This window comes from Peromyscus maniculatus, chromosome 8, assembly GCF_049852395.1.
Source record: "Peromyscus maniculatus bairdii isolate BWxNUB_F1_BW_parent chromosome 8, HU_Pman_BW_mat_3.1, whole genome shotgun sequence".
In the NCBI taxonomy this organism is placed as follows: Eukaryota; Metazoa; Chordata; class Mammalia; order Rodentia; family Cricetidae; genus Peromyscus; species Peromyscus maniculatus.
This window is the reverse complement of record NC_134859.1, coordinates 61,564,882-61,589,966: the sequence shown is the minus strand read 5'-3', so window position 1 is coordinate 61,589,966 and position 25,085 is coordinate 61,564,882. Positions and strand designations below refer to the sequence as shown.

General features: G+C 54.9%; 1 protein-coding gene across 1 annotated transcript in view; it reads left to right on the top strand.

The window, feature by feature from the left end:
* Positions 1 to 579: 579 nt before the first annotated feature.
* The window catches only part of Doc2b (double C2 domain beta), a 28,539-nt gene continuing 4,033 nt past the window's right edge, over positions 580 to 25,085 (top strand). Inside the window, exons 1-7 of the mRNA XM_006977529.4 lie at positions 580 to 1,125; positions 9,627 to 9,706; positions 14,360 to 14,434; positions 15,755 to 15,864; positions 15,954 to 16,080; positions 19,331 to 19,488; positions 24,243 to 24,324. Coding sequence (XP_006977591.2) covers positions 753 to 1,125; positions 9,627 to 9,706; positions 14,360 to 14,434; positions 15,755 to 15,864; positions 15,954 to 16,080; positions 19,331 to 19,488; positions 24,243 to 24,324 — 1,005 coding nt within the window. The 5' untranslated portion in view covers positions 580 to 752. The remainder of the gene's footprint in view (positions 1,126 to 9,626; positions 9,707 to 14,359; positions 14,435 to 15,754; positions 15,865 to 15,953; positions 16,081 to 19,330; positions 19,489 to 24,242; positions 24,325 to 25,085) is intronic.

The following is a 25,085-nucleotide window of genomic DNA, read 5'->3' as shown; positions in this document are numbered from 1 at the left end:
TCCACATGCCCAAATGGCTTCTGTGGCTGCGGGTTCTGTTAGTTGAGCACAGCACGGAGGACTGTGTCCTGGGCATCCTTGGGAACGTGTTTCTTGGGTGTATGTGCCTGCTGGGGAGGTGCACTGTGCCACGGCATCTGCCACCACTGCATGTGTCTGTAGCCTGTAGCCCCAACGGGTGACCGTTTCCACTGAGTGTCTCTACGCGCGTTTGTGTGTGTCTGTGTGTGTGTGTGTGTGCAGTGCCCCACACACCTGCGCCATGTCCTGCAAGAGTGAAGGCAGCCCCTCATGGGCTGGCACACAGGAGAATGCGTGGCACGCGGGTCCCGGCTTGCGATGTGCAAGTGAGGGAAGGCTCCGAGTGGCCCTGCGCGTCTCCCGCGTGTGTGTGTGTGTGTGTGTGTGCACGCGCGCGCGCGCCCCGTGTGAGCGCGAGTGAGCGATTGCTCTCCCGGCTCGCTCGCTCCCTCGTTCTCTCCGCGCCCGCCAGCCCGCCCGCCCGCGCGCGCAGCCCGCACACTCACCGCTTGGTTGCTGCCGGGTGACGCGGGCTGGGCCCGCCCCCTGCTGCCGGCCCCACACTCACTCGCACCAGCCGCCGCCAAGCAGGCAGCATCCGCGTCAGGGCCGTCCGGGGGCCACGCCGGCGATGCCCGCAGCCCCCGCCGCGCCCCGCGGGACCCGCTGAGTTGTCCCCGGGCCGGGGTCACACCGGGCCGGGCCGGGCCGCGCGCGGCGGCGTTGCCTGCATGACCCTCCGGCGGCGCGGGGAGAAGGCGACCATCAGCATCCAGGAGCATATGGCCATCGACGTGTGCCCCGGGCCCATCCGGCCCATCAAACAGATCTCCGACTACTTCCCCCGCTTCCCGCGGGGCCTGCCCCCCACCGCCGCGCCCCGCGCCCCCGCGCCCCCGGACGCCCCCGCGCGCTCGCCTGCAGCCAGCGCCGGCCCCCGCAGCCCCTCCGACGGCGGCCGCGACGAGGACGAGGATGTGGACCAGCTCTTCGGAGCCTACGGTGCCAGCCCGAGCCCCGGCCCCGGCCCCAGCCCCGCGAGGCCGCCCGCCAAGCCCCCCGAGGAGGAGCCGGACGCCGACGGCTATGAGTCGGACGACTGCAGTAAGTTTTCCCAGTCGCCCGCCGCTCGCCCCCTCCCCGCGCCCGGGGCCCGGTAGGGCATGCGCCGCTGCCGCCGGGCACACCCGCACGCGAGAGCTGGGAAGTTTGGGGGCGACCTCTGGGAGCACCCCGTTTCCGGGCCTCCGCTCCCCTGAGCGCGCCCCGCACCCCTTCTCGGCCCGCGCGCCAGGAGCTCCAGCGCGGGCGGCGGCTTTTGTTCCCGGGAAGGGCGGAGCTGCGCCCCGGGAAGACACCAGTTGCTGCGGGCCGCGCGGTGGCTCCCGGCCCCAGAGCCCTCTGCGGGCCGCCCGGAGAGGCTACCGGGCGAGCTGGGGACCCTGTGGCGGCTAGGGCGGGCCCAGCGGCCCGCACCGCGCCGCGGCTTTGCTGGTGCGCGCGGGCCGAGGAGCAGGACCGCGGGCTGCTTGTCCTTTGGAAAAACCTTGGCGGTTCCTCCTCCTGCGTCCCCGGACCCCACCGCCGCGCTGGCCCTGGCCGCAGACCTTCGCCCACCTGTTACGCCGGCTTCCCCGGGGCAGGAGGGTCCCCAGCCGCGCCCCCTCCTCCAGGACTCAACCCCAGGGAGACAGCGGACAGCAGGGTCTCCCGAGCCAGGCCAGGAGCACTCTTGGCGTGTTGTGTGGTCCCTGGGGGTACCTGGCCCGGCCCACCAGGGACCATCCCGGAAGCCATGGAGGGAAGAGGTTGCAGCAGGAGCCCAATGGGTTTACTGGGGGGTGGGGGGTGGGGGTCACTTCATGGAAGGGCCCCAGCCCAGCTGTGACTCCAAGCTGGTTCACTTAGACCCAAAGAGCCAGCCTCAAAACCTAGTCATGGGCGCTATGGAATGTGGGGAGTGCGGGTCCCACACCAGCTTCCCCAAAGCAAAAGCAGCCCCTCCTCTGTACAACATCGGTAGTTTGTGCCTGGCCTGGGTGTTTCCCGGGGCCTCCGGGCTAGGGCCTGGCTTTTCCCCAGCATAACATGTGCCTCTCAAAGCTGAGGATAGGCGTTCACAGTGCCACCCTGGGAACAGATTCATTTCACTTCAGAGCCCATCAGCAGAGGTGGATCAAACCCCAGCTGGGAACAATGCCTTTTGTGTGTATTCTAGGCCTGGACCCTCTCACCGAGGCCCTCCTCCCAAGCATAGTGGCTGGGGAGCAGGCCTCACTCTCTGCTGTCCTGCAGACTGCGGGAAAACTGGGGGGGCAGAATTGATTAGAGTCCACAGAGCTGTGCCCTGGATTTACTCCTTTGCCCAGTTCCTGGCACAGAGTGCCAGGATCCAGGCTGACTGGCCCCTGGGGAGGTTCTAACCAGGACCGCAGTCAGCACCCTGGGGGATCCAGAGACATCCTGGGAAGGAAGGATAGAAAAGAGTTCCCATTTCTAGCCTTCTGCCTGCAGCCAGGGGAGTGAGCAGGTGGATGAAGCTTGTGCCTGAACTGTAGGCCACACTCCAGGTGCCATAGAGGCCCAGGGGATGACATATGGCCAAGAGGAGAGAAACCTAGTCATTTTGGTTATCCTGAAACCCACCAGAAAAGAATAAAACAGACCAGAAGCCCCATCTCCTGCCGGTCAGCTCCACAGCATTTTCCCAGTTCCGTTTCAGCAGCAGGGAGTGGTACAAACCCTGTACTGTACTGAGTCTCTGGGCTCAGCCACAGGTGTCCTAGCTGGGGACAGGCTCACAAGCTGGGTCCCAGATACAGCTTTCTCAGCTGAACCCGGGGGCTGGCCACACCCAGATCGCTGTGACACTGTGACACACTAACAAAGTGTAGTTAAGAGGCCTGGAGGTCGCAGTGCTGGGAAGTGGGTCTGGGGCTGAGCCAGGAGGTTCGCAGCGCATCCCACTGAGAGCGTGAGAACCGGGGCTCTCCTGGGTGAGGAAACACTGAGCAAGACCACTCTGTACCTGGTATCCAAGGCTGTGCACCCTCTGAGCTCATGACAACCAGATCCCTTGGAATAAGCCTAAGTGATTCAAGCCAGATGGTTCATTATGGCTTTAGCCAGGGTTATGCTATTTGCTGCTCTAATTATTGGATTATCTGTTCGGACAAGAAGAAATGAGGACGGTTGCTCTGTTGTCCAAGCAAAGGATAAAAACAGTTTGCTTCTCTGTGTTCTCCGCTTTAAAAACCCCTCCTTTGCCGGTCACCTCAAAGTGTGTGAGCATGGGCACATGAATACACACACACACACACACACACACACACACACACACACACACACACCTTTCATTCCTTGCTGAGCTTAGAAGGCCAGTGAAGGAGTCACAGCATTACCCTAGACCTCTGCTCCCGAATGTCCCAAGCTACTTGCTCCCCATCTGCAGAGGGAACCCGGACCCCAAAGCTGCAATGACTAAGAGGCTTCGGGTTGCAAGTACCATGAAATCAGTCCAGAGTAGCTCAGCCCAGCAGGGCAGCCAAGGTCCTGCTGCAGATACCAGGGTACACTGGAGCAGCCCGCCAGCATTCCTGGTGACGAGGCTTCTGTCAGTCCTGCCACTCAGCCAGCTCTTTCCCTCTTGAGCTGAAAATCGGGACAGATTTCCTCTCCTCAAGGGCATATGGGTGAGGAACATCAAATGTAAAACACAGTCACAGTGATGCTCTCACTCTCCATCAGCTGAGCAGGACCCTCATGATCCAAGGTGGCTGCTGTGGGTCCAGGCATCACATATAACAATAAGGTCCTAGATTTGATTTAAAAAAAAAAAAAAATTTTTTTTTTTCTACTCTCATGTCTAGGATCCAGAAAAATCTCTCTAAGAAGTTCCCAGGAGACCTGTCCTTTTGTCTCATTGGCTAGAGTTGTATCACGTGTCTGTATTCCCAAATGACTCACTCAGCTAGGTCAGGACCGGTGCCCACAGAGGTCTGGAGCAAGGGTGAGGTGGGGAACCATTGCTGGGTCTGCCTGGAAGGTTCTCCTGGGCATGGGCAGATTCCGGTTACTGATCTATGTGGCTTCTTCCTTCACCCAGAACTTCTGTGGGCCTCAGTCACGTTCTGCCCAGCCCTCCGTCATATTCTTTCCCATTCAACAGTGCAAGGCCAACTGTGTGTCGGGCTCCCTACAGGGGCCACGGAGAGCCAAGCATGGGCTGGACCACACACATGGTCTTTAGGCCGCTCACAGAAACCCAGCAAAAGGACCAGCAGGGAGTGGGGGGGATAGGGAGGCAAACATCCGCAGAGGCCTCGGCTCTGAAGCTGGGCGGGAGGGGAAAGACTAGCAGACTGAAAAGGGGTGTGTATGTGTGTGTGAGGGGGGAAAGGAACCAACGTGTCAGAAACACAGACAGGGAAGAGTGATGAGGTCAAAGTGAGCGCATAGGAAGGCTTGAATGCCGAACCAGGGAGGTCAGATCATGTCTGGGATGCGATGAATTGTTGAGCTGCTTGAAGCGAGGGGATGAAGGAGGTGGCTGAATCTGGGCTCTGTCTGCGGGCTCTGTGAGTGACGCTGTATCTGTCACTTACTCCTCGTCACCCTCCCCCAAAGTGCCCGCCTAGTGCGGCGCCTCAGCTTCCTCACCTGTGACCTGCTTTCAGATCAGGCTGGAGGACTTTCTATGAGTTCCTGCCGATGAAAACCAGCATAGTTATTGTATTTTTAGTGGATGTGTTTGTGTGATGTGAAGGGGTGTGTATGCCACAGCACACAGGTAGAGGTCAGAGGACAACTTTGTGGAGCCGGTTTTCCGCTTGGGCGTGGATCCCGCCCGGGGATTGAACTCGGGTCGTCAGGCTTGCAAAGCCAGGACTTCTACCCACTGAGCCTTCTTGTCAGCTATTTTAGAGGCTGACATTTTTCTTCCAAATACAAGACAGAAAGGACCGATTTCTGATTCCCAGGGGTGAATGGGCCAAGTGAGTTCAAGTGCAGACCAAGGTCACGCATGGCCAGCTGCCTGTCTGCACAGGCCCTGCTGGGGAACACTCAGCCTTGGAGGAAGCAACAGGGGCCTGAGCTTGATTCTCTCTGAATTAGCCCCATTAAAGCGCTATAATTATCAGCAAGCCGGTGACAACTCTCAGAGGCCCATTAGTGACCAACCTTCATTATGTTTCCAAAGATGTAAACTTTCATCAGGGCACGTGATCTGAGTGGCTCTGAGGGCAGGGCCCTCAGGATCCTGGGACTCGCGGAAAGGCACTCTCTCTTGTCCTTCGAGCCCCGCTATGGCCACCGCTGCCCCTCTGCTCAGGCCCTTCAGATTAGCAGTGAGTCCCTATCCGGCCCCTGCCCCTGCCCCATTGCTGAGGCAAGAAGAACCCAGGGCCCTGTTCATGTGAGATAAGGGCTCTACTGCTGAGCCATTTTTTTTTCCCCTAGCTGCATCTTCGGGACTTCAGTTACACAAAATGGTGAAGAAACGCTTTCAGGAAGCCACTAGGTTTTTAAGACAGAATCAATCGCCAGCTTTGCTGGGCCACCCTCACTGGGCCGCCTCCCCTCTCTGAGCCTCATTTCTACAAGTGAAAAGGGCGAACTGTGGGCCCTGTGTTCCCTGAGACAGCTCCTCCACACATGCAGTTTCTCAAATGGTGACCAAGCTTCCGATGACAAGGTAGAATTTCTTCAAGGACTTCAATGGCACTAGCTATTCATCAGTCCTTTCCTGACCACACACTAGGCACACTGCTCTTTTTTTGGTGGTGGTAACAGGTGTTAGTGTCCCAAGAGGCCCGTTCCCTGACTTGTCTTCTGGGGTTAGGACACAGGCAGACATCACGGAGTGTGTGCTGTAACGTGGCATCACACTAAATCCTTCCTGCTGGGAAGTGACTGGACACCAAAGCCATTTGAGTGGCTCCACCGTGAGCACTGACCATCTGCTGCTTGCCGGCCCCCTAGGTGCCTGAGGCAGTGTCCTCGGGGTGAGGTCATCAGGGAGCAGGTAGCCTGAGCTGGACGGCATGCAAAACGGACTGTCATGTGAAGCCACCAGCTCTGCAGAATGGTATTGCAAAAGCCCAGCTGGGCGGCTGCAGTCAAGGCTGTGGTGCTTTGTAGCATCCTTACCCTCAGGATACTCACCTGCAGCATCCTTACCCTCAGCACCTTCTCCTGCAGCATCTTCATCCACAGTATCCTCACCTACAACATCCTCACCCTCAAGATACTCACCAGCAACTTCCTCGCCCTCAACATCTTCACCCTCAGGATCTTCACTCACATCTTGTCCATGGCATCCTTACCCTCAGCATCCTCAGTTATGGTATCCTTATCTGTAGCGTTCTCACCTACAACATCTTCACTTGCTCACCTGTTGGAAGGGAGAGAGGATGCTGCAGTGTGGTCTTCACGAATGCATGCATGCATTTTCCACTAGGGAAGGATACTTGCAGCACACTCCCAACCTAGAATCTCTTAGTCTGAACACAATTCTATTATTATGAAAGAAAGAGCTGTTTGTGCTTCCAGAGGCAGGAGTAAAGGGAGGAGGCAGGAAAGTGAGGTACCACCTAGGAGCCCCAGTGGAGCAATCACCTCACCCCCCTCTATGTGGCTGTGACTGTGACCCACAGCAGAATCATTGTAGTCATAGCAATGACTCTGCTTATGCAGAGGAGCGTAAGTGATCGCTTCTATAGCATGTTCCCAAAGGCAGGGAGAAGGTGATCCAGTTTAGGGCAGACCCTTCCAGAAAGTCCTTAGAGGGGCAAACCCAGAGCTCTAGAAGCATCATCAGAGTATGGCTGCTGTTCCTGTAACCACCCGACAAGCCCCATGCGCCACAGGGTAGTTATAGTTGTCTCCAGGTTGCGCATGAGGAAACTGTCTGCAGTCACACAGCAAGGATATGCAGAGCGAGGATTTGAACCTGTAGAGGGCAACAGCAGGTGTCATCCTCCACACTCACAACTGCACTGTAGAAAGCGACAAGAACATCACCTTGTTGGGATGTAGGGAACCCGACACGCTTCCACATGTCTCTCAGAACAAAGGGAAGTGCCCCTGATGTACCTACCCCACGTCCCTCCAGACACAAAGGCTATCATGATGTGGCCTGCCTTTGTTACTAAAGGCAGACACAGTCCAGAAGTGTGTTCACTTAGAATCCATCTAAGATCCAGTGCAGGACCTTGATGAGGACAGAGGCCCAGCCCAGCCCGCCCTTCATCCCAGCATCACTTCAGCCATCAACCCCCATCTGCCAGATGCCTATGGTTATGATGTCCCCTCCAAGTCCCTCGTACTATTATCTGTTGGTTCCTGCTATCTCGGGTCAGGCATCGCTTCCTCCAAGAGGCCTCCCCTGGTGGCCCCGTTCACACTGGGGCCCAGAGTCCCTTTTGAAGCTCTCCCAGCTCTTGGCTCACCAGACAATATTGTGACCTGTCCAGCAGTTGGGAGCAAATCGGGGATTTGGAGATATCTAAGCATGTGTATCTTGCTGTCTGGGGACTTCAAAGGTTTCCCTCACTCAGACTCTTGCCCTCTTGCTGGGAACCCTCGGGACATGGCAGGCCACAGCTGTAGCAAGTGACTGTTCCTAAGGTGGCAGCTGAACCCAATTATTGCTGCATCCTCTGCCTGGCCCTTGGGACTTACCGATGCTCTTGAGAGACTTGGGGGCAACCGCATGAGGACCCAGCTGCCTTGTCGCTGCCCACTGAGGATCTCCCGGGGCCAGGAAGACCAGGGAGCTATATAGTGTCACTTGTCACCTGGGGCTCAGTCAACAGCCAGCCAGTCAGGCTGGTCAGGCCCTGCAGCCTCTCGGAGCTGTCCTCTGCCTTCTCATACCACTGTGTGTCGTTGCTCGTGTTGGGGACCCAACCCAAGCTGTCTGGTTCACCATAGTACCTCCAGGGGAAAGGACAGACTGCACAAAGTGGGGTTCGAGATCCCCTTTCTGAGCCACCTGCCTGGTTGCGATCAGGTTACCACTCGTGGGCCTTAGGTGATCCACCCGGAATCCCTGAGCCTCCTTATCTGACAGTGGCTGGATGGAGTCCCTCCGAGGAGGCTGGAGTGTTTCGTGGGGAGAGCCAGATAAAGAGGTTGGCATATTGTAGCTGCTCCGTTGTCCCGGCACCAGCCACTGAGCTGGATACAATAACATTCCTTATTGGTTAACTTTTCTTGCTGGGAATTGAACCCGGGACCTCTACTACGACTACTAAGCCCCAAAGTTAGTGAATGGCACACCCTTACACCTTCACCTGTTACCTGGAAGGAAGTTATGCTGTTAACACGTGCAGACATTTACTGTCTCTGGCAGAACTTGAAGTGTTTGTTTGATTTTGCAGTGCTGTGGATGAGCTGAAGGCAGCACAGGCTAGGCCAGTGATCTGCCGCAGAGCCACACTCCTGCCTGCCTGAGTCTTTGCTTTATTCCTGAGGCTTGTGGGTTGGCCTAGTGAGGGCCAGTTTTGAACCTGTGCCTCCACCCTAAGCCCACCGCCAGTGGTCCTCAGCACTGTGGATCTGTCCACCTCCTTAATCTCCATACGGAAGTCATCTGTGTAATTTAAAATGGCCTTAGTGCCATCCCCGTGTGGTTCCGCTAAGCCTTGCCGTAACCGTATTTTGCTTGCTTTAACTAATTCCAGCCATTTAGAAGCAAAAATGATTTTGCCTTTTAGTTTGTGCAGCAGCCTGAAGACAGAAGCTGGAGACAGCTGGTGTCCGTGGGGGCAGAGACTGTCACCTGTGCACCATGTGAGCATGCCAGGAAGCCAGCTCCTCCAGAGTCATGTTCACATCGTCTCTTTTTTAAATTAGTTATTTGCTTATATTTCTTTTATTTGTATGGTTATTGTGTGTGTATGCATGTCTGTGCACCACTGTAATGCCTGGTGCCCACAGAAGCCGGAAAAGAGAGTCAGATCCCCTGGAACTGGAATTACAGATGGTTTCGAGCCACTGTGTGGGTGCTGGGAATAGAACCTAGGACCCCTGGAAGTGCAGCCAGTGCTCTTAACCATTGAGCTATCTCTCCAGCCCCCAACATGCACATTTTCTGAGGACTATGATGGACATATTTGCCTTATGATTCTTCTTCCAAATAAACTTTATTTATTCATTTATTTATATGCTTATTTTTGAGCTAGGATCTCACTTTGTAGCTCTAGCTAACCTAGAACTCACTTTGTAGACCAAGTTGGCCCCCAACTCAAAGGGATCTATCTACCTTCCTCTGCCTCCCAAGTGCTGGGACTAAAAGCAGACACCACCAAATAAATCTTTTAATCTTGAAAACAATGTGACTGTCGGGCCCACGAGATGATTCAGCTGCCAGCTCTGGTGACCCAAGTTAAAGCTCTATACCCCACATTGTGGAAGAAGAAAACTGACTCCTGCAAGTTATCCTCTGGCCTCCACGTGCCTATCCTGGTGCACGTATGTGCACACACATGCACAAATAAACACACGTAAAGTAATCATAATGCTGCTATTGGAGCCACCCAGGGGAGGGCGTTGCTCCACCCATCCAGCTGGTGTGTGACCCGCATCTCCTTCTCCCGCAGCTGCCCTGGGTACGCTGGACTTCAGTCTGCTCTACGACCAGGAGAACAACGCCCTGCACTGTACCATCAGCAAGGCCAAGGTAGGCCCAGCGCCAGCTGCAGCTCACACCTCAGGACAGGGGCAGGGTCCTGCCTGTCCCTTCTGTCCAGGCTTCCTGGTGTCCCTGCTATGTGGGGTGCAGCTGCCCACTCCCCAGACTGGCCCTGCCCGGTAAAGCATGTGAGGAAAGGACTTTCAGAAGGAGACAAGAGTGGGGATGTGGAAGGCCAGGCAGCCTGGGAGGGGTCACTGCAGGAGGAAGGTGGGGGGCCTGTCTTGCAGAGTGTGTGTGGGAGGGGGGAGTTGATTGGATGCTACTGTCTCCGGATCTCCCCACTCCCAAGTTCCAGCCCCTAGGCTCCCTGAGCCCCTAAGCAGCTCCAAGCAGGGTGGTAGCCACTGCGCCTGAGCATCAGAGGCCCTGTAAGCCTTGCTGAGGGGAGTCAGGGACATCTGCAGACCGAGTGTGGCCTGGTCAGGTCTTACCCTGTGGTCCTCTGCGGATCTGCCCTTGAACCCGCGTCTGTTGCATGTTCTCAAGCACATTCTTCCCTTCACACTGCTCCCTCTGGGAGGAAGGTGCCAAAATTGATGTTTTCCCGAAAGGTAAGGGCCCAGGTGGCCAGTAGAGACCCTCGTAGAGCTGTGGAAGGGCCTGAGCCAGCCCAGCACACAGGGAGTAGCTGCCAAGACTAGACCTCACCCAGCATCCCTGCCCTGCAGCGTCTCTCTGTGCTTCTTTCTGGCCCACCCTGCCACTGAGGGGCTGCCCTTGGCTCTGTGCCTGCCTAGAGGGACAACCCACACCATACCGCTATCCAGCCTGTGGAAGGCCATGGGCAAGCGTGGGGTTGTCTCCATGGGGCTTGGGGCCCAGGTTGGGTACTTGAAGGCCCAGTCACTCCACCCTGTGTCTCTGCCCACTCCGCTGACACCTTTAGGCTGTGATAGCCTAGGGAACAGAGCTGAGCTCCTGGTGAGCCCAGCCTGGAAAGGTGGAGGCAGGCTGCAGGGCCAGGCAGAGCACCCCCCCCCCCCCCCCCCGGCTTAGCAGAGCTTGTCTGTGCTTGGGGACCAGCTGTCAGACCACTCTAGTGGAGCCCAGCTTTTCCTCCCCATCTCAGAATCCAGGGTTCCTGCTGCCTTCTCCCTGCTCCAGGTGTGTGTGTGTATGTGTGTGTCTGTCTGTCTGTCTGTGCCTGTGTGCGCAGATTACATGGGTGCTGGTGTGCACAGAGGTGAGGACCAGAGGCCTCTGAACCATGGTGGCCCTGTTCTTCTCTGTAAATGTCTACAAAAAAAAGGGACAGGCCTAGGAAATACTGGGGCCCCAAAGAAGATCCACAGAGTGTCAGCTGAAGCAGGGCCCACACTCAGTCTTTCGGGGAGTCCGCATAACAAGGATTCCCAGACTGCACTCACTCTCACTTGGTGTCTTAGTTAGTTTTCTGTTGCTGGGATAAAACACTGACCAAAAGCAGCCTGGGAAGGGTTTATTTCATCTTCCTGCTTTTAGTTTATCATCCAGCAAAGTTGGGGCAGGTACCTGGAGGTAGAAGCTGATACAGAGGCCATGGAGGGGTGCTGCTTACTGACTTGGCTCAGCCTGCCTTTTTGTTTGTTTGTTTGTTTGTTTTTTTTTTTTGTTGTTTTTTGTTTTTTTTCCAGACAAGGTTTCTCAGTGTCGTTTTGGTGCCTGTCCTGGATCTCGCTCTGTAGACCAGGCTGGCCTCGAACTCAGAGATCCGCCTGGCTCTGGCCTCCTGAGTACTGGGATTAAAGGTGTGCACCACCACCGCCTGGTCTCAGCCTGCTTTCTTATACATGACCAGGACCACCAACCCAGGGGTGGCACCACCCACAGTGAGCTGGGTCCTCCCACATCAATCATCAACCAAGAAAATGCACCACAGTCTTCCCACAGACCCATCTAGTGGGGTCATTTTCTCAATGACTGTAACTTGCCTCCAGTTGACATACAACTAACCGGGGCACTTGGTCACCCTCACCCCCAGGTGAGAATGTGTCTCAGTTTGTTATCCGTAAGCAGGACTCACCACGCACCCTGTGTGGCTACTGAACCATGTAGAAGTAGAGCACTGGAAACCTGGCATTTTATGTAACCCCGTCTTGCAGGGTAGTGCCCAGTGGATGTATCTATCCACAGGTGGACCTCAGGCACTCACCTCCGAGCAGTGCCCAGCAAAACCCCGAAGAGCCACAGTGCTAGAAGACCAGTGTTACTCCCCTACACCCTGGTTTTTCCAAGGCAGGGTTTCTCTGTGTCGCTTTGGCTGCAGTGGAACTCACAGAGATCCACCCGCCTCTGCCTCCTGAGTGCTGGGATTAAAGGCATGCGCCACCACCGCACCGGCACCGTGTTCCTTCATTGTGATAAAATATCACACATGTGAACTCAGCGGCGGAATGCCGAGATGGCTGCGTTGCGTCACCACTGACCCTCCCAGAGCCTTCTCAGCTTGCCGAACTGAAATTCCTTGCCCACGAAACAGCTGCCTGTCGCCCCTTGCCTCTCCTTGCCCAGCCCAAGCTGCCCCTCCCCACTGTCACCAGGGACCTTGTAGGTACAGAGTCATGCAGTTTCTGTCCCTGTGTACCAGGCCGACTCACCAACTGGTGTCTGTCCCCCCTCCTTCAGGCTGAGCACTGAGCCCCAGCTTTGACTGTCCAGAAGGTTCCACTCCCGAATGCCTAGCAAACAGCAAGCTCTGGGCGGTGCAGGGGCGACAGGAACGTGGTTTGAGGAGCGTCTACCTTCCTTCCTGTCCCCTCAGTGCTGGTAGTACTGTCGCACACAGCACCTCCCCTGTCCCTCTCCAGGACAGTGGCATCTGCTTTGGTCTCATGGGAACACAATAAGCTGACGGGATCTGCTGGAGACAGCCCCTTTCCCACCTCTGGCTGAACTCGGCCTCCTACCCCCTCTCTGGGTTCAGTCAGCTCCTGGGGCTGTGCATACAGGAGAGGTTGGGACCTTGCCATGCTGCAGGGCATACCCCAGACTCAGGGCCAGCAAGGCTGCCTGAGCTAGGGAGTCCCTGGAGGGACAGCCACCCAGCCTCTGGCTGAGCCCACCAGCCCTTGCTTCCAGCCCAGTGTGTGGCCCTCTGCTGTGTCCAGGGACCTGCCAGGTGGAAGGGTGTGGCAGTAACAAGGGACCACATCACAGGCTGGGGATCCGAAGGACAGAGCAGGCATCATGACATCCAGCAGCCCCCTGCCCTAGCCAGTCCTTACGGGTGCCCAGGCCTCAGAAGTGGGGCCTGCAGTATCTCTGGTTAATCTCCTGGCTCAAAGATCTACAAGAGAAAAGAGGAAGAGTGATAACATTGTAAACGTGACAAATGGGCGTGCAGGAATTAGAGAAATAAAACAGGAGCCGTCAGCTACCCCCACCGGATCCCCAGGACACCTGCTCAGTACTCCCTGGGGGTGAGGAGCTACCAGGTGAAGCTAGCTGGTGTGAACATCACCCTTAGCAAGGCACACACACTGCCTCCAGGTCAGGCCCCAGTAGCTCTGGGCCTGGCTTAAATCCCCACCCTTCCCCCAGCTGCTTGTCTGATATCTTCTGAGGGGGTGAGCAGGGGAGGGAGGTCCCACCCCTTAGCCCCGCATCTGCATCCCTCCCTGCTCTGTGCCCCTCAGACTGTGGGAATGAGTAACTCTTCACCCGTGATGAAGCTGACACTGTACTGTGCCTGGTCCACTAACTCGGCAATGCATGGGCCGTGCCCTGGCTCCCGAGCCTAGGCCTGGGGCCACAGCAGAAGAGAAGCCAAGGGTGGGTGCCCTGCCTGGGCCTGGGGCCACAGCAGAAGAGAGGCCATGGGTGGGTGCCCTGCCTGGGCCTGGGGCCACAGCAGAAGAGAGGCCATGGGTGGGTGCCCTGCCTGGGTCTGGGGCCACAGCAGAAGAGAGGCCATGGGTGGGTGCCCTGCCTGGGCCTGGGGCCACAGCAGAAGAGAGGCCATGGGTGGGTGCCCTGCCTGGAAGCTCCTCCAGGCCCAATGAGCTAGACCTGGGAGAAAGGTCTGGGGCACCTGGCCCAGGAGCTGAGCCATCCCTTCTTCATCCATCTGGAATGTGGGCCATGCACACCTCTGCTGCCTCCCTCGCCCCGTGGGCCTTCACTGAAAGGAGAAAACAGGATTCCCAGAAGGTTAGCTGAGGCCCTTGTGGGTCCCTCCCCTGAGCTGTACATTCCTGGGCTGGTGGCTGAAATCAGAGTTAGCAAGGGGTGCCATCTTGTGGAAGGACCCTCCATGGCAGGCAGCCTGTGACTTCCAGGGATACCAACTAGCAAACGCAGAGGGAAATGGCTGGCAGTCTCGGCTGGCCTCCCAGACTTGGAACAAAGGCTGCCACAAGAAACGTGAGGACGAGTATAGAGCCAAATCATGGAGACTCGGGGTCAGAGAAGGAGGTCCCAACAAGGAGTAGTGGGCAGGGAGACCGGCCTCCCCAAGTTTAGCGTGAGCTGTGTCTTCTGGGTCCAGTTGTCAAGAAGGTAGAGAGTGAAATGAGTCGGGGCCAAAGTATGGGGGAGGGAAGCTTACCCCACACTGTTTGGCCCTTGAGAACCTCCCGTCCTCAGGGAGATGGGAGATGTCTCGGAGGAGGCCCTTTGTGTCCTTGTTATCAACTCTCATCCTCTCTGGTCTCTGCTCAGGGCCTGAAGCCGATGGACCACAATGGACTGGCTGATCCCTACGTCAAACTACACCTGCTGCCTGGAGCCAGCAAGGTGAGGGCCTCTGCCCCAGACATGGTACTGGCTTGATGCTCATGGCCTCCCTGGGACCTCATGAGTCTGTTACGTATCTGCTATTTGGGCCTCGGGAATGTCCAGGTTACATTGCATATGAAGCCATTTGAAAATGTATATTATATTTAAAAAAAAAAAAAAAAGGACTCAATGGGGTCAGGTGTGACGGCGCATGCCTTTAAATTGCCGCACTCAGGAGGCAGAGGCAGTCAGATCCCTGTGAGTTAAAGGTCAGACTGCTCTACATACATAGAGAAATCCAGGCCAGCCAGGGATGCATAGCGCCTGCCTAAAAAGGAAATACTGTTAAACAGGTTTCTTGGTGGCAGGACCTGTCAGAGCCTTCAGTCTGCTGATTCTGTGGCTTCATGAAGGGGACTGAGTGGGTAGCATCAGCCTGGTTTATTTGACCACAGAACCCCTGTTCCTGCTCCCCTGCTGGGTGGCCCCCGCAAGCGGATGAAAACACAGAGGCTGTGGTCCACCCACAAGGCTTTCACTAGGAAAGCATGGGTCCCAGGCAGAATGAACAGCCTGCATAAAGGGAGGGATGGGGACATCAGGTGATCCAGGAACATGGTCCAGTTGTTGTTGGGAGTGGTCCAGTTGTTGCTGGGGACATGGCCAGTCTTGATAGGGATCTCTTTTGTAATGGTGTATGTGGTGGTGGGGAGCATCTTTGGTTAAGCTAATGCCTCTTAAGCTGGACACTTCACCTTCCTAATGGGAATGAGGCAACATGGCAACTTCCTACCCCATGCAGAACCACCCCATAGTCACCACCTCTACCCTGCTGTTGTCCCCGGGGTCTAGGGGTGGGATGCTCCTCATGTTAGCTTTCTGTAGCTACCTCAACCAATTTCCACAGCTTAGCCGTTTAAACACACGGTCGCCTTCCTGTTCCACGGGTCACCAGCCAGACAGGCTGCACTGACTAGACCAGAAGTCAAGACGCCGACATGGGCTGGTCCATGCCGAGACAGTCATTCCTTTTCTTTTCCAACTTCCCCAGCGGCAGCCCCTGCCCGGGGTCTGAAGCCAGCGGAGTTCCCGCTGTGCTGGTCCTGTCTCTCTTGGCTATCTTTTGCTGTCAAAGACCTCTGTGACCACAGGGGCCACTCACATGCCTCCAATAAGCTTGCTGTTTTTAAGTCAGCAAATGAACAGTGTCGGTTTCACCTCCTGCCTCAGGTCTCCCCCACTGGGTCAGATAACGGCTCCGTGGGTGGAGGGAGCAGGCCGGCCAGCTTTTTGGCCACACTCGTTCAGGACCAGTAAGATCTCTCTCTGTCTTTCCAGGCAAATAAGCTCAGAACAAAAACTCTGAGGAACACGCTGAACCCCACATGGAACGAGACCCTCACTTATTACGGGATCACGGATGAGGACATGATCCGAAAGACCCTGAGGTGGGTGAGGGCCCCCGTGCCTACACCCCACCCGGGGACACCCTGCCACTTATGAATTCCCACTGACTGTGGAAGCCACTCGCCCCCAGGATCTCCGTGTGTGACGAGGACAAATTCCGCCACAATGAGTTCATCGGCGAGACTCGAGTGCCCCTGAAGAAGCTGAAACCCAACCACACCAAGACATTCAGCATCTGCCTGGAGAAACAGCTGCCGGTGAGTGGAGGAAGGCTCCGGCACCCCAGCCAAACGGGAGTTTACTGAGCTTCTACCCTGTGCCGATGCCTGTGTTCTAGGCACCATTGCAGGGACAGAGAAGGGACTCGCTGCCTGTTGATGGGGCAGGGGCAAGGCTAATTGGTGGAGCAGAGAGCACAGTGGACGGAGCAAGCCTAGGAGGGGACGCCACAGAAGTGGCAGGGGATCATTTCACCCTCCATAGAGGTTGCTAAGCTAAGGTGCAAGCGGAGGGTTAAATCTAAGACCTTGTGTGCGTAAGCAAGCACTCTTCCACTGCGCTACATCCTCAGCCCCTTGAAAATTTTACTTTTGCAGATTTTAAATTTTTCGTGTGTGTGTGTGTGTGTGTGTGTGTGTGTGTGTGTGTGTGTGTGTGTGTGTACACACAGTGGATAGATGTATGAATGTGTAAGCCTGTGGTCAACATGGAACATCTTCCTCAATTGCTCTCCACCTCATTTTTTGAGACAGGGTCTCCCACTGAAGCCCGAGCTCACTAACTGGTCTGGCTAGCCACTGAGCTAGGATTCTGTCTCCACGCAGATTTGAGCCACTCTGCCCAGCTTTCCAGTGATGCTGGGGATCCAGACTTACACAGCTGGCACTTGACTGGCTGGGCCTCTCCCCACCCCCTGGTAACTGTCCTATGAAACAGTCTTGCTAAGTTCCCCAGACTGGCCTCGAACTCGCTTGGTCGCCCAGATTGGCAGTGAACTCTTGATTCTCCTGTCTCAGCTTTCTCGGTAGCTAAGAGTACAGGTCTGTGTCTCAAGGCAGGGCATGGCGATACCTTAACAGGTTCCCTGCCTGCTGGGCTCCGGCTGACCAAAGTGGGGGAGGGCGGGGGCTGGAGCCAAGTACCAGATAGAATGAGTGGGGGCTGGCTGGGGACAAAGGCGGTTCCAGGTCTGGGGCCTGGGCGCACAGAGGGAGGAGAGAGCCATTCACGAGGGGCAACGCAGTTGGAACATGTTTGGCCGTGAGATGCCCAGAGGAGACAGCACATAATTCTTTCTTAGACACTGTAATTGTTCGGTGTGATGTCAGGGCAAATCTGACCCCGGCTGCCTTCAGCAGCTGAGCCCTCTGACAGTCTTGGTGTGTTTCTCTCTCTTGCCTACCTCCTCACCACTCCCTCATCTTGCTTATAGAGGCTGAGGGGCAGGGAGTCTAGGGGAGCCCCAGTGCTCAGGGCCAAGACAAGCTAAGCCCTCCATTGCCCAATGCTCAGGACATGACTGTCTCCCCAAACCCTGAGCCACGGGAACAGCAGTGAGGAGGAAGTCCAGCATTTAACCCCTGTAAACCAGGCTTGGCAGGGTCTGGAGCCTGGGACATGGCCACTCAGCAAGCTAGGCCCAAGCCCAGCCCTGGGAATCCACCCCGAGCTGAGACACTGCCTACGTGCGTAACCTCAGATTGTTTTCTCATATCACATTCTCTCCACTCAAGTGCAGACGGGTAGAACCTTTGCTGGTGTGGTATGAGCCACTTGCCAGGGGTGGCCCAAATTTTCCAAATGGCCTGCACCCCTCAAGAAGGCACGACCAGCTCCTGTGATGCTTTATTGTCCATGAGTCCTGACCTCGGATATACACAAGACTCAGTGGGGCTGTGGTGGTGCAGGCCTTTCGTCCCAGCACTTGAGAGGCAGAGGCAAATGGATCTGAGTTCAAGGCCAGCCTGGTCTACTGAATGAGTTCCAGGACAGCCAGGGCTACACAGAGAAACCTTGTCTTGAAAAAAACAAACAAAACAAAAACAAAAAGCCCACGACTCTGTGCACATGAATGCATGAGTGAGTAGGAAGTGTATGTACACGTGTGCACACTGTGTGCAAGTGTGTACATGTGTGTGGATCTGGACACATGTGTGTTGTGTGTGTCCCTGGGGCATGCTCTGGCCATTGCTAAGCCTCCCGTGAATGTGCCGTGTTGCTCATTGGCCAGCTTGGAGAGACACACTGACCACAGGGTGACATTTGGGATAACCACTCTGGTTGTAAGGACATAGTTTGGTGGTTTTAGGTTTTATACTCTATATTACTTGTTCTAAGTAAATACTTGGTTCCGTGGTGGTCAATGAAGCAGTCTAAAGTATGGTCATGTCATCTGCCTTTGAAAACATCTCTGCTCCTATATATACACGCAGAGCCCAGAGTCACATCCCTGCACTGTTGGTCATTGGGTAGAGAAGGATGCCGAGGCTGCATTTGAATTCAGGGCGAGTGCGGGGATCAATTAGCCATGTCTGCTCTGGGCATTAAAGTTGGAGAAAGGCCTGTGGGTCCCAGGCCTCCATCCCTTCCTCATCTCACAGGACTCTCATCTCCAGGAAGGTTTGGACCTGGCCACATAGGGACTCAGGTCAGTCCCAGGCAGAGCACAGCTGCAGGCAGAGGCTGAGCCTGTAAAAGAAGGGCCTGGCAGGTCCTGAGGAGGCACCCTCAGGGGACATGGGCTTCCACCTGTGCACGTCTGGATGACTTTAGGGGAGCATGGGAAATGGAGAGGACTCCCGCTGTCAGGACATGGAGGGATGGGATGTGGAGGCCTCGAGCTAAAGTCTCAGCCTGAAGTAGGTCCTGGGTCTGCTTGGGAGGGGCTGGCCGTCTTCCCACCGGACTTCTAGCTGCCTTGGGGCTCAGAAAGTAGCAAAGCTCTGTCATTTAGGCTATTGGGGGGGCACCCTGCAGAATTCCTGGGAGTAGGCGAAACGGAGCAAAGACATGGAGGAGAGCTTCACTAGCTCAGAGCTGACGTCCACAGAGAGGCTTCAGTGTGAAGAAGGCCGAGCAGGCCGGGGCAGGCTTCCTACCCGGGTCATAAATGCATCAGGCCCTGCAGACAGGCCGTCTCTGTCCCCGACACTCACTTTTCCTGCTGTAGGCAAAAACAGCTTCCGGGGAGATGGAAGTGGAGGGGCCAGGCTGTGCTCCAGAAAAACTTTACTTAAGGACACAGACGTTGCCTGCCTGTCTCCCCTTGCTCCCCGCCTTCCTTTCTTTCCAAGCTGGAGATGGACCCAGGGACCTCACTTGTGCTGGGCAAGTGCTGCACCGCTGAGCTGCACCCCCAGCCCCCGGGTTCCATAGACCTTTGTATGTCCCAGCCTGGCTGAGCGTCGGCGAGTGGACACCAGGAGAGTGAGGTTCTGGACAGCCTTACTGCTTAGCCAGGAAGGTGGAAGCAGACCAGGACAGCAGAGTGACCACCCTCTCCTACAGGTGGACAAGGCAGAGGACAAGTCCTTGGAGGAGCGGGGCCGCATCCTCATCTCACTCAAGTACAGCTCCCAGAAGCAGGGCCTGCTGGTGGGCATCGTGCGCTGTGCACATCTGGCCGCCATGGACGCTAACGGCTACTCAGACCCCTACGTGAAAACGTGAGTGTGCATGCGCCCAGGCCTGTGCCTGGTTCCCCTGCTCTCCTGCGTGGCTGGAGCTGGAGCCCGGCATGACAGTCACTAAGAGGGTCGCCTCAGAGCAATGGGGCTCTGTTCCCCAGGGTGTTTTCTTCTGGGTTCCTTTTGTGAGTCTGGAGTTAAGGGCCAGCCATCCCATTTCACAGATGGGGAAACTGAAGCCTGCAGAAGGGGCACCCACAGGGAGAGAGAACAGTCCTCTCTTTTCGGTGATGGGAGGACATGGTCACATGTATTCCAGGCTGCCCCTGATTGTACTGTGTAGCCAAGGATGACCCTGAACTGGATGGAGATCACGCTGCCCCTACCCCCTGACCGCTGCAATTGAAGGTGTGAACCACCACACATGAACATGCAGTGCTGGAGATCAAACCTGGGGCCTAGGGATGCAAGGTCACTAGTGAGCCAGGCTCACAAGCAAGTTGGGGGAGGAGGCAGGGCCAGTGCCAGGAGCCAGGAGCCTAGGGGGGCCGGCAAGAGACCTTTGCCAAGTCTTCTTGTGTGTGCCCAGCCCTGTCTACCCTCCCTACCACTGACGGTAGCACTAAGGACAGACACTGGCTAGAGTTTGTACAGTGGCCTGGGTCCCACAAGGGTAGACCTGGCTGGGTCAGGCTGCACTCAGAGATCCAGGAGGCAGGCAGAAGCGGGTGAGCTTTTGGAGACGAAGGTGACAGATGCCAAGAACCCACCCTTGATGCCTGGAGCTCTTCACAAATGATGTGAGTTGTCACTGAGTTCACAGGAACACTCTCCAGAGAGGAGCCTTGGGGAAGAAGTCAGCTCGACTCACAATCCCTGTAACGTAGTTCCAGGGGCTCTGACGCCACCTTCTGGTCTCAGAGGGCACCAGGTGTACACATGCAGGTGCTCACAGATATACATAAAATAAAAACACAATTTTAAAATCTAAAAAAAAAAAAAAAGCCTTCTTCTGAGCACATGCAGACTTTTTCCTTGTCATTATCCCCTAAGCAACAGAGTAACGGCCATGTATGCAGCATTTCCGTGGCTTAGGTATCAATACGTGACCTAGAGACCACTTAGGCTGTGGCAGGTTCTGTGCAGGCGCCAGCTCATTTAATGTAGGAACTTGGGCATGTACAGATGTGCCCTGGAGTGCATCTTCCACAGACACTGAGGGCCACTGCACTTCTTGAACCACACAGTGCAATCCTGAGTGGAGACAGGGAGGCATGGAGCGGCAGGATTGGGAGGTCAGCGGGGTGTGTCGTCCCCCACCTGTCACGCTACATTTCTCTTGGGACAGAAATGAGATGCAGAACCAATATGGCATGAACATTTTAAACCGTGTTCAGTGCCAGTCTGCTGGGTGGACTCCAACTCCAGGTCATGTAAAGGGTGGCGCAGAACCTAAGGTCTTCCTTGGTGCTGACTTGCACAGACAAATTGACTGAAGCCCTAACAGGATGCTTTCACAGTTCGAGGCTCCTCCCTGCCTGAGACCACATCAACACTTGTTACCTGTCTCTGAGTAATGATGAGGAAAGGCTGGAGAGGTTAGTACAGGTGAAGTTTCTTCCTTTTTCTTTGAGTGATGGAGAGTAGGGATTGAGACAAGGTCTCACTATGTACCCCAGGCAGGCCATGAACTTGTAATCTTCTTGCCTCAGTCTTCCAAAAACTGGAATTCCAAGGGTGCACCACCAAATCCAACCCTGAGATGGTTGAATCTGAGGGTCTAGGACCAGCAGATACAGAAAGTCAGCTGTTTTGCTCTTACCCGAGAAGTTCCTTAGCTCCTGGCATCCTCTGGCCTGTTGTCTATCCCAGTAGCATCTCTTGTTGTTGTTTGTTTTTGCTCTTTTGGGATACTGACCCCCCAGCTCCCAAATAAATCACACAGGGAGGCTTATTCCTAATTCTAAATGCCCGGCCTTAGCTTGGCTTGTTTCTTGCCAACTTTTCTTAACTTAAATTATCCCATCTACCTTTAATGTCTCTGGACTTTTCCCATTCTCTTACTTCTGTAAATCTTACTCTTACCCTGTGCAGCTAGGTGGCTGGCCCCTGGAGTCCTCCTGCTCTCGCTACCTCCTCCTTTTTCTCACTCCTCCATCTCTCTTCTTGCTCCTCCCAGATTTCTCCCTCTATTTATTCTCTCTGCCTGCCAACCCAGCCTGTTTCTCTCTTCTGCCTCGCTATTGGCCATTCAATTCTTTATTAGACCATCAGGTGTTTTAGATAGGCAAAACAACACAGCTTCACAGAGTTAAACAAATGCAACATAAACAAAAGTTACACATCCTAAGATAATATTCTACAACAGTCACCTTCCCCAGATTTCACAGCAAACATCAGATGGATGCTGTCTCAGGCCAGGCTTCATCTGCAATGAATGATTTGTCCAAGGTTCACCCTCACAGTACATGTACTGGAGACTCCATGGCTGCATAGCTCTCGACATGTATGTAAAACATGAGTTCATTGTTCATCCGTTTGCCAGTTGAAGGACATGTAGGTTGTTTAAATTTTGCATGATTGTGTGTAAAGCAGCCATTGACATACAGTTCAGGCAAGGCTGTGCACACATGAAATCTCGGCACTTGGGAGGTGGAGGCAAAGGGTGAGGAGTTTAAGGCCAGCCTGGTCTACACAATGAGTTCCAGGGAAGCCAGGCTGTATAACAAACTATGTCACAAATACAAAACAAATCCGAAAGTGTTTGTGTGGACATACATTTTCATTTCTCTTTCTTACCACCAATCCTTGTTAACGTGTACTTTCTTTTTTTCTTTTTTTCAAGACAGGGTTTCTCTGTGTAGTTTTGGTGCCTGTCCTGGATCTCTCTCTGTAGACCAGGCTGGCTTCAAATTCACAGAGATCCTCCTGGCTCTGCCTCCTGAGTGCTGGGATTAAAGGCGTGCGCCACCACTGCCCGGCTAACATGTACTTTCTAATATGTGTTTTAACAAGGCAGTATTGTATATGTAACAGAACCTCAACTTGAACTGAGTGTGATGGTCACATCTGTAATACTAGCACTTAAGAAATGGAGGCAGGAGGATCAGGAGTTCAGGGTCATCCTAACTATCCTAAGAGACTAAAAAAAATAAAAGTTCATGGATGTGGAAGTCAGAGGACAACAGGACAACTTGTAGGAGTCCTTTCTCTCATTCCACTGTGTGTGCTCTAGGCAGAGGGATAGGGGAGTATCCACACTCACATGGGTGGGCTTGGGCAGCAAGTGCAAAGCGCCCAACTCTGTCCCACCAGCCAGCTCACAAATAACCACACAGAGACTTATTGTTAATTATAAATGCTCGGCCAGTAGCTTAGGCTTGTTCCTAACCAGCTCCTATAACTTAAATTAACCCATTTCTATCAATTTACTTGCTGCCACGTGGCTCATGGCTTGTTACCTCATCTTGTACATGTCCTACTTTCTCTGCATCTGACTGGTGATTCTGCCCTTCTCCATCCCAGAGAGCTCTCTCCCTGTCTGCAAGTCCCACCTAACCTCTTCCTGCCTAGTGATTGGCCATTTAGCTCTTTATTAAACCAATGAGAGCAACACATCTTCACCATGTATAAAACGATGGTTCCACAACACCCAGCAGCCTGCTGGGCCTCCAGTAAGGATTTTTAAACAACAGCACTCAGCTTTTCCAAGGCCAGAGTTTGGCAAAAAACCAGGCAAGAAGCTTGACTCTTGTTGGCGGGCCTTTGGGCATGCTAAACCTCGAGGAAACCAGTCATCCACTGTGTTGAGGTCCCCAGTGCCAACCACTGAGCAGAACACACTTAGCAGAAACAAGGCATTTGTCACACAGTTGTCTGTGCAGGGACAGGGTGGGAGATTCTACGAGAGTTCAGAGGCCTCCTGCAATCCCAGCCTGTGAATGACCTCCCTGTCGTGGAGAAAGGAGATTGAGCCTGGCTTCCAAGCACCACTCTTGCCAGCCATGTGACCTTGGGCAAGGCACTCCACCTCTCTGGGCCTAGGGTGGATTAAAGCCTATGGAGGGGCCGGGCAGTGATGGTGCATGCCTTTGATCCTAGCACTTGGGAGGCAGAGGCAAGTGGATCTCTGAGTTCAAGGCTAGCCTGGTCTACTGAGTAAGTTCCAGAATAGCCACAGGTACACCAAGAAACTCTGTCTTGGGGGGAAAAAAATCTAAGGAGGGAGGGGCACGAGTTTCACCATCCCTCTGGAGGAATCATCCCTGATAACGGCCAAAAGAGAGCCTTCCTCAAAGGCTCCAACAAAGGAATGATGCTTGCCCAGCTCCAAGGGTATGCTGAAAAATGGAATTTTACACTTAAAAAGAATGGAGTTTATGGTGTGTGAATTCTTAATAAATCTGGTGTTGAGGGGGTGTTTAAGCTCTTAGCTCTTGGGGCTGGAGCTAAGAATAGCTTGTAGAGCATTTGCCTTATGTGCAGGAGGTCTTGGGTTCGGTGTCAAGCACTGCAATGTCCCCCACCCCCACCCACTTAAAAAATAAAAACGACAATTCCTGAACAAGGGGCAAACCCTGCTTTACAAAACTGGCTTTCCTGGGGGGGGGGGTGTGCGAGCTTTGTAAAGATCAGATTTCCAGAGAAAACAAAGATACATCCTCTTCCGGGGACGCAGGTGTGCTTGGGTAAACATGCAGCCGCCTCAGTGCTGCCCACAGGTGGGCACTCTGCTAGCACCATCCACAGGCCACAGCGCTCCCCAGCCTGACTGTCCCCAGTTATCTTTCCAGATACCTGAAGCCAGATGTAGACAAGAAATCCAAGCATAAGACCGCAGTGAAAAAGAAAACACTAAACCCGGAGTTCAATGAGGTATAGCCAGGCTGGGGGGGCGGCGGCGGCTGGGCTTCACGAGGGGATGTGGGGCTCCCCTGGGCTGGGTGGGGGTCTGGAGGGACCTGGTTTCCAAAGGGGCACTGTGGGAACTGGAAAGTGATGAGTGGGTGGGGAGCAGCTGCCGGAAGCGCCCTCAGTCATGGTGGGTAAGGGCTCCACCGGATTGCTCGGCAATGGGGACGCACATGGGACTGAGGAACCTTCTAGAAGGTCTTGTTGATGGAGGTAGGGGTGAGAAAGAGGGAATGTTGAGCGGCTCCTGGGTTCCCGGGTCCCTTCTAGATGACAGGGTTGGGAAGGGAGGTATGAAGACAATGGGGAGACACTCTAGGTGGGATGTGAGGATTCAAGACACCCCAGGAGACGTGGCAGGACAGCTGTGAATACAGTCAACACAAAACCACAAACTTACTAACATTCTGTGGGACTTTTTTGCAGTTTGTTTGGAACTCAGTTGCACAGTTCTCAAACTTGAACTTGGTAGATGAGAAGGTCACGGCACAATGCCTAAAGGCCAGACAGGACAAGTGGGTGCCCAGGCCTTCAGAACAGAGGGTGGCACACAGGCTGGGGCTCTTCACTGAGCAAGTCGGGAGAAACACCAGAGTGCCTCAGGCCTGACTCAGCCCAGGATTCACAGGCAGAAGCCAGGGCAGCCCTAGAGGACAAGGGGAAGGATGACAGAGACTCTTCACTGGACGATTAATTGCAGCCAGGGTGTCTCACAGCATCTGGGG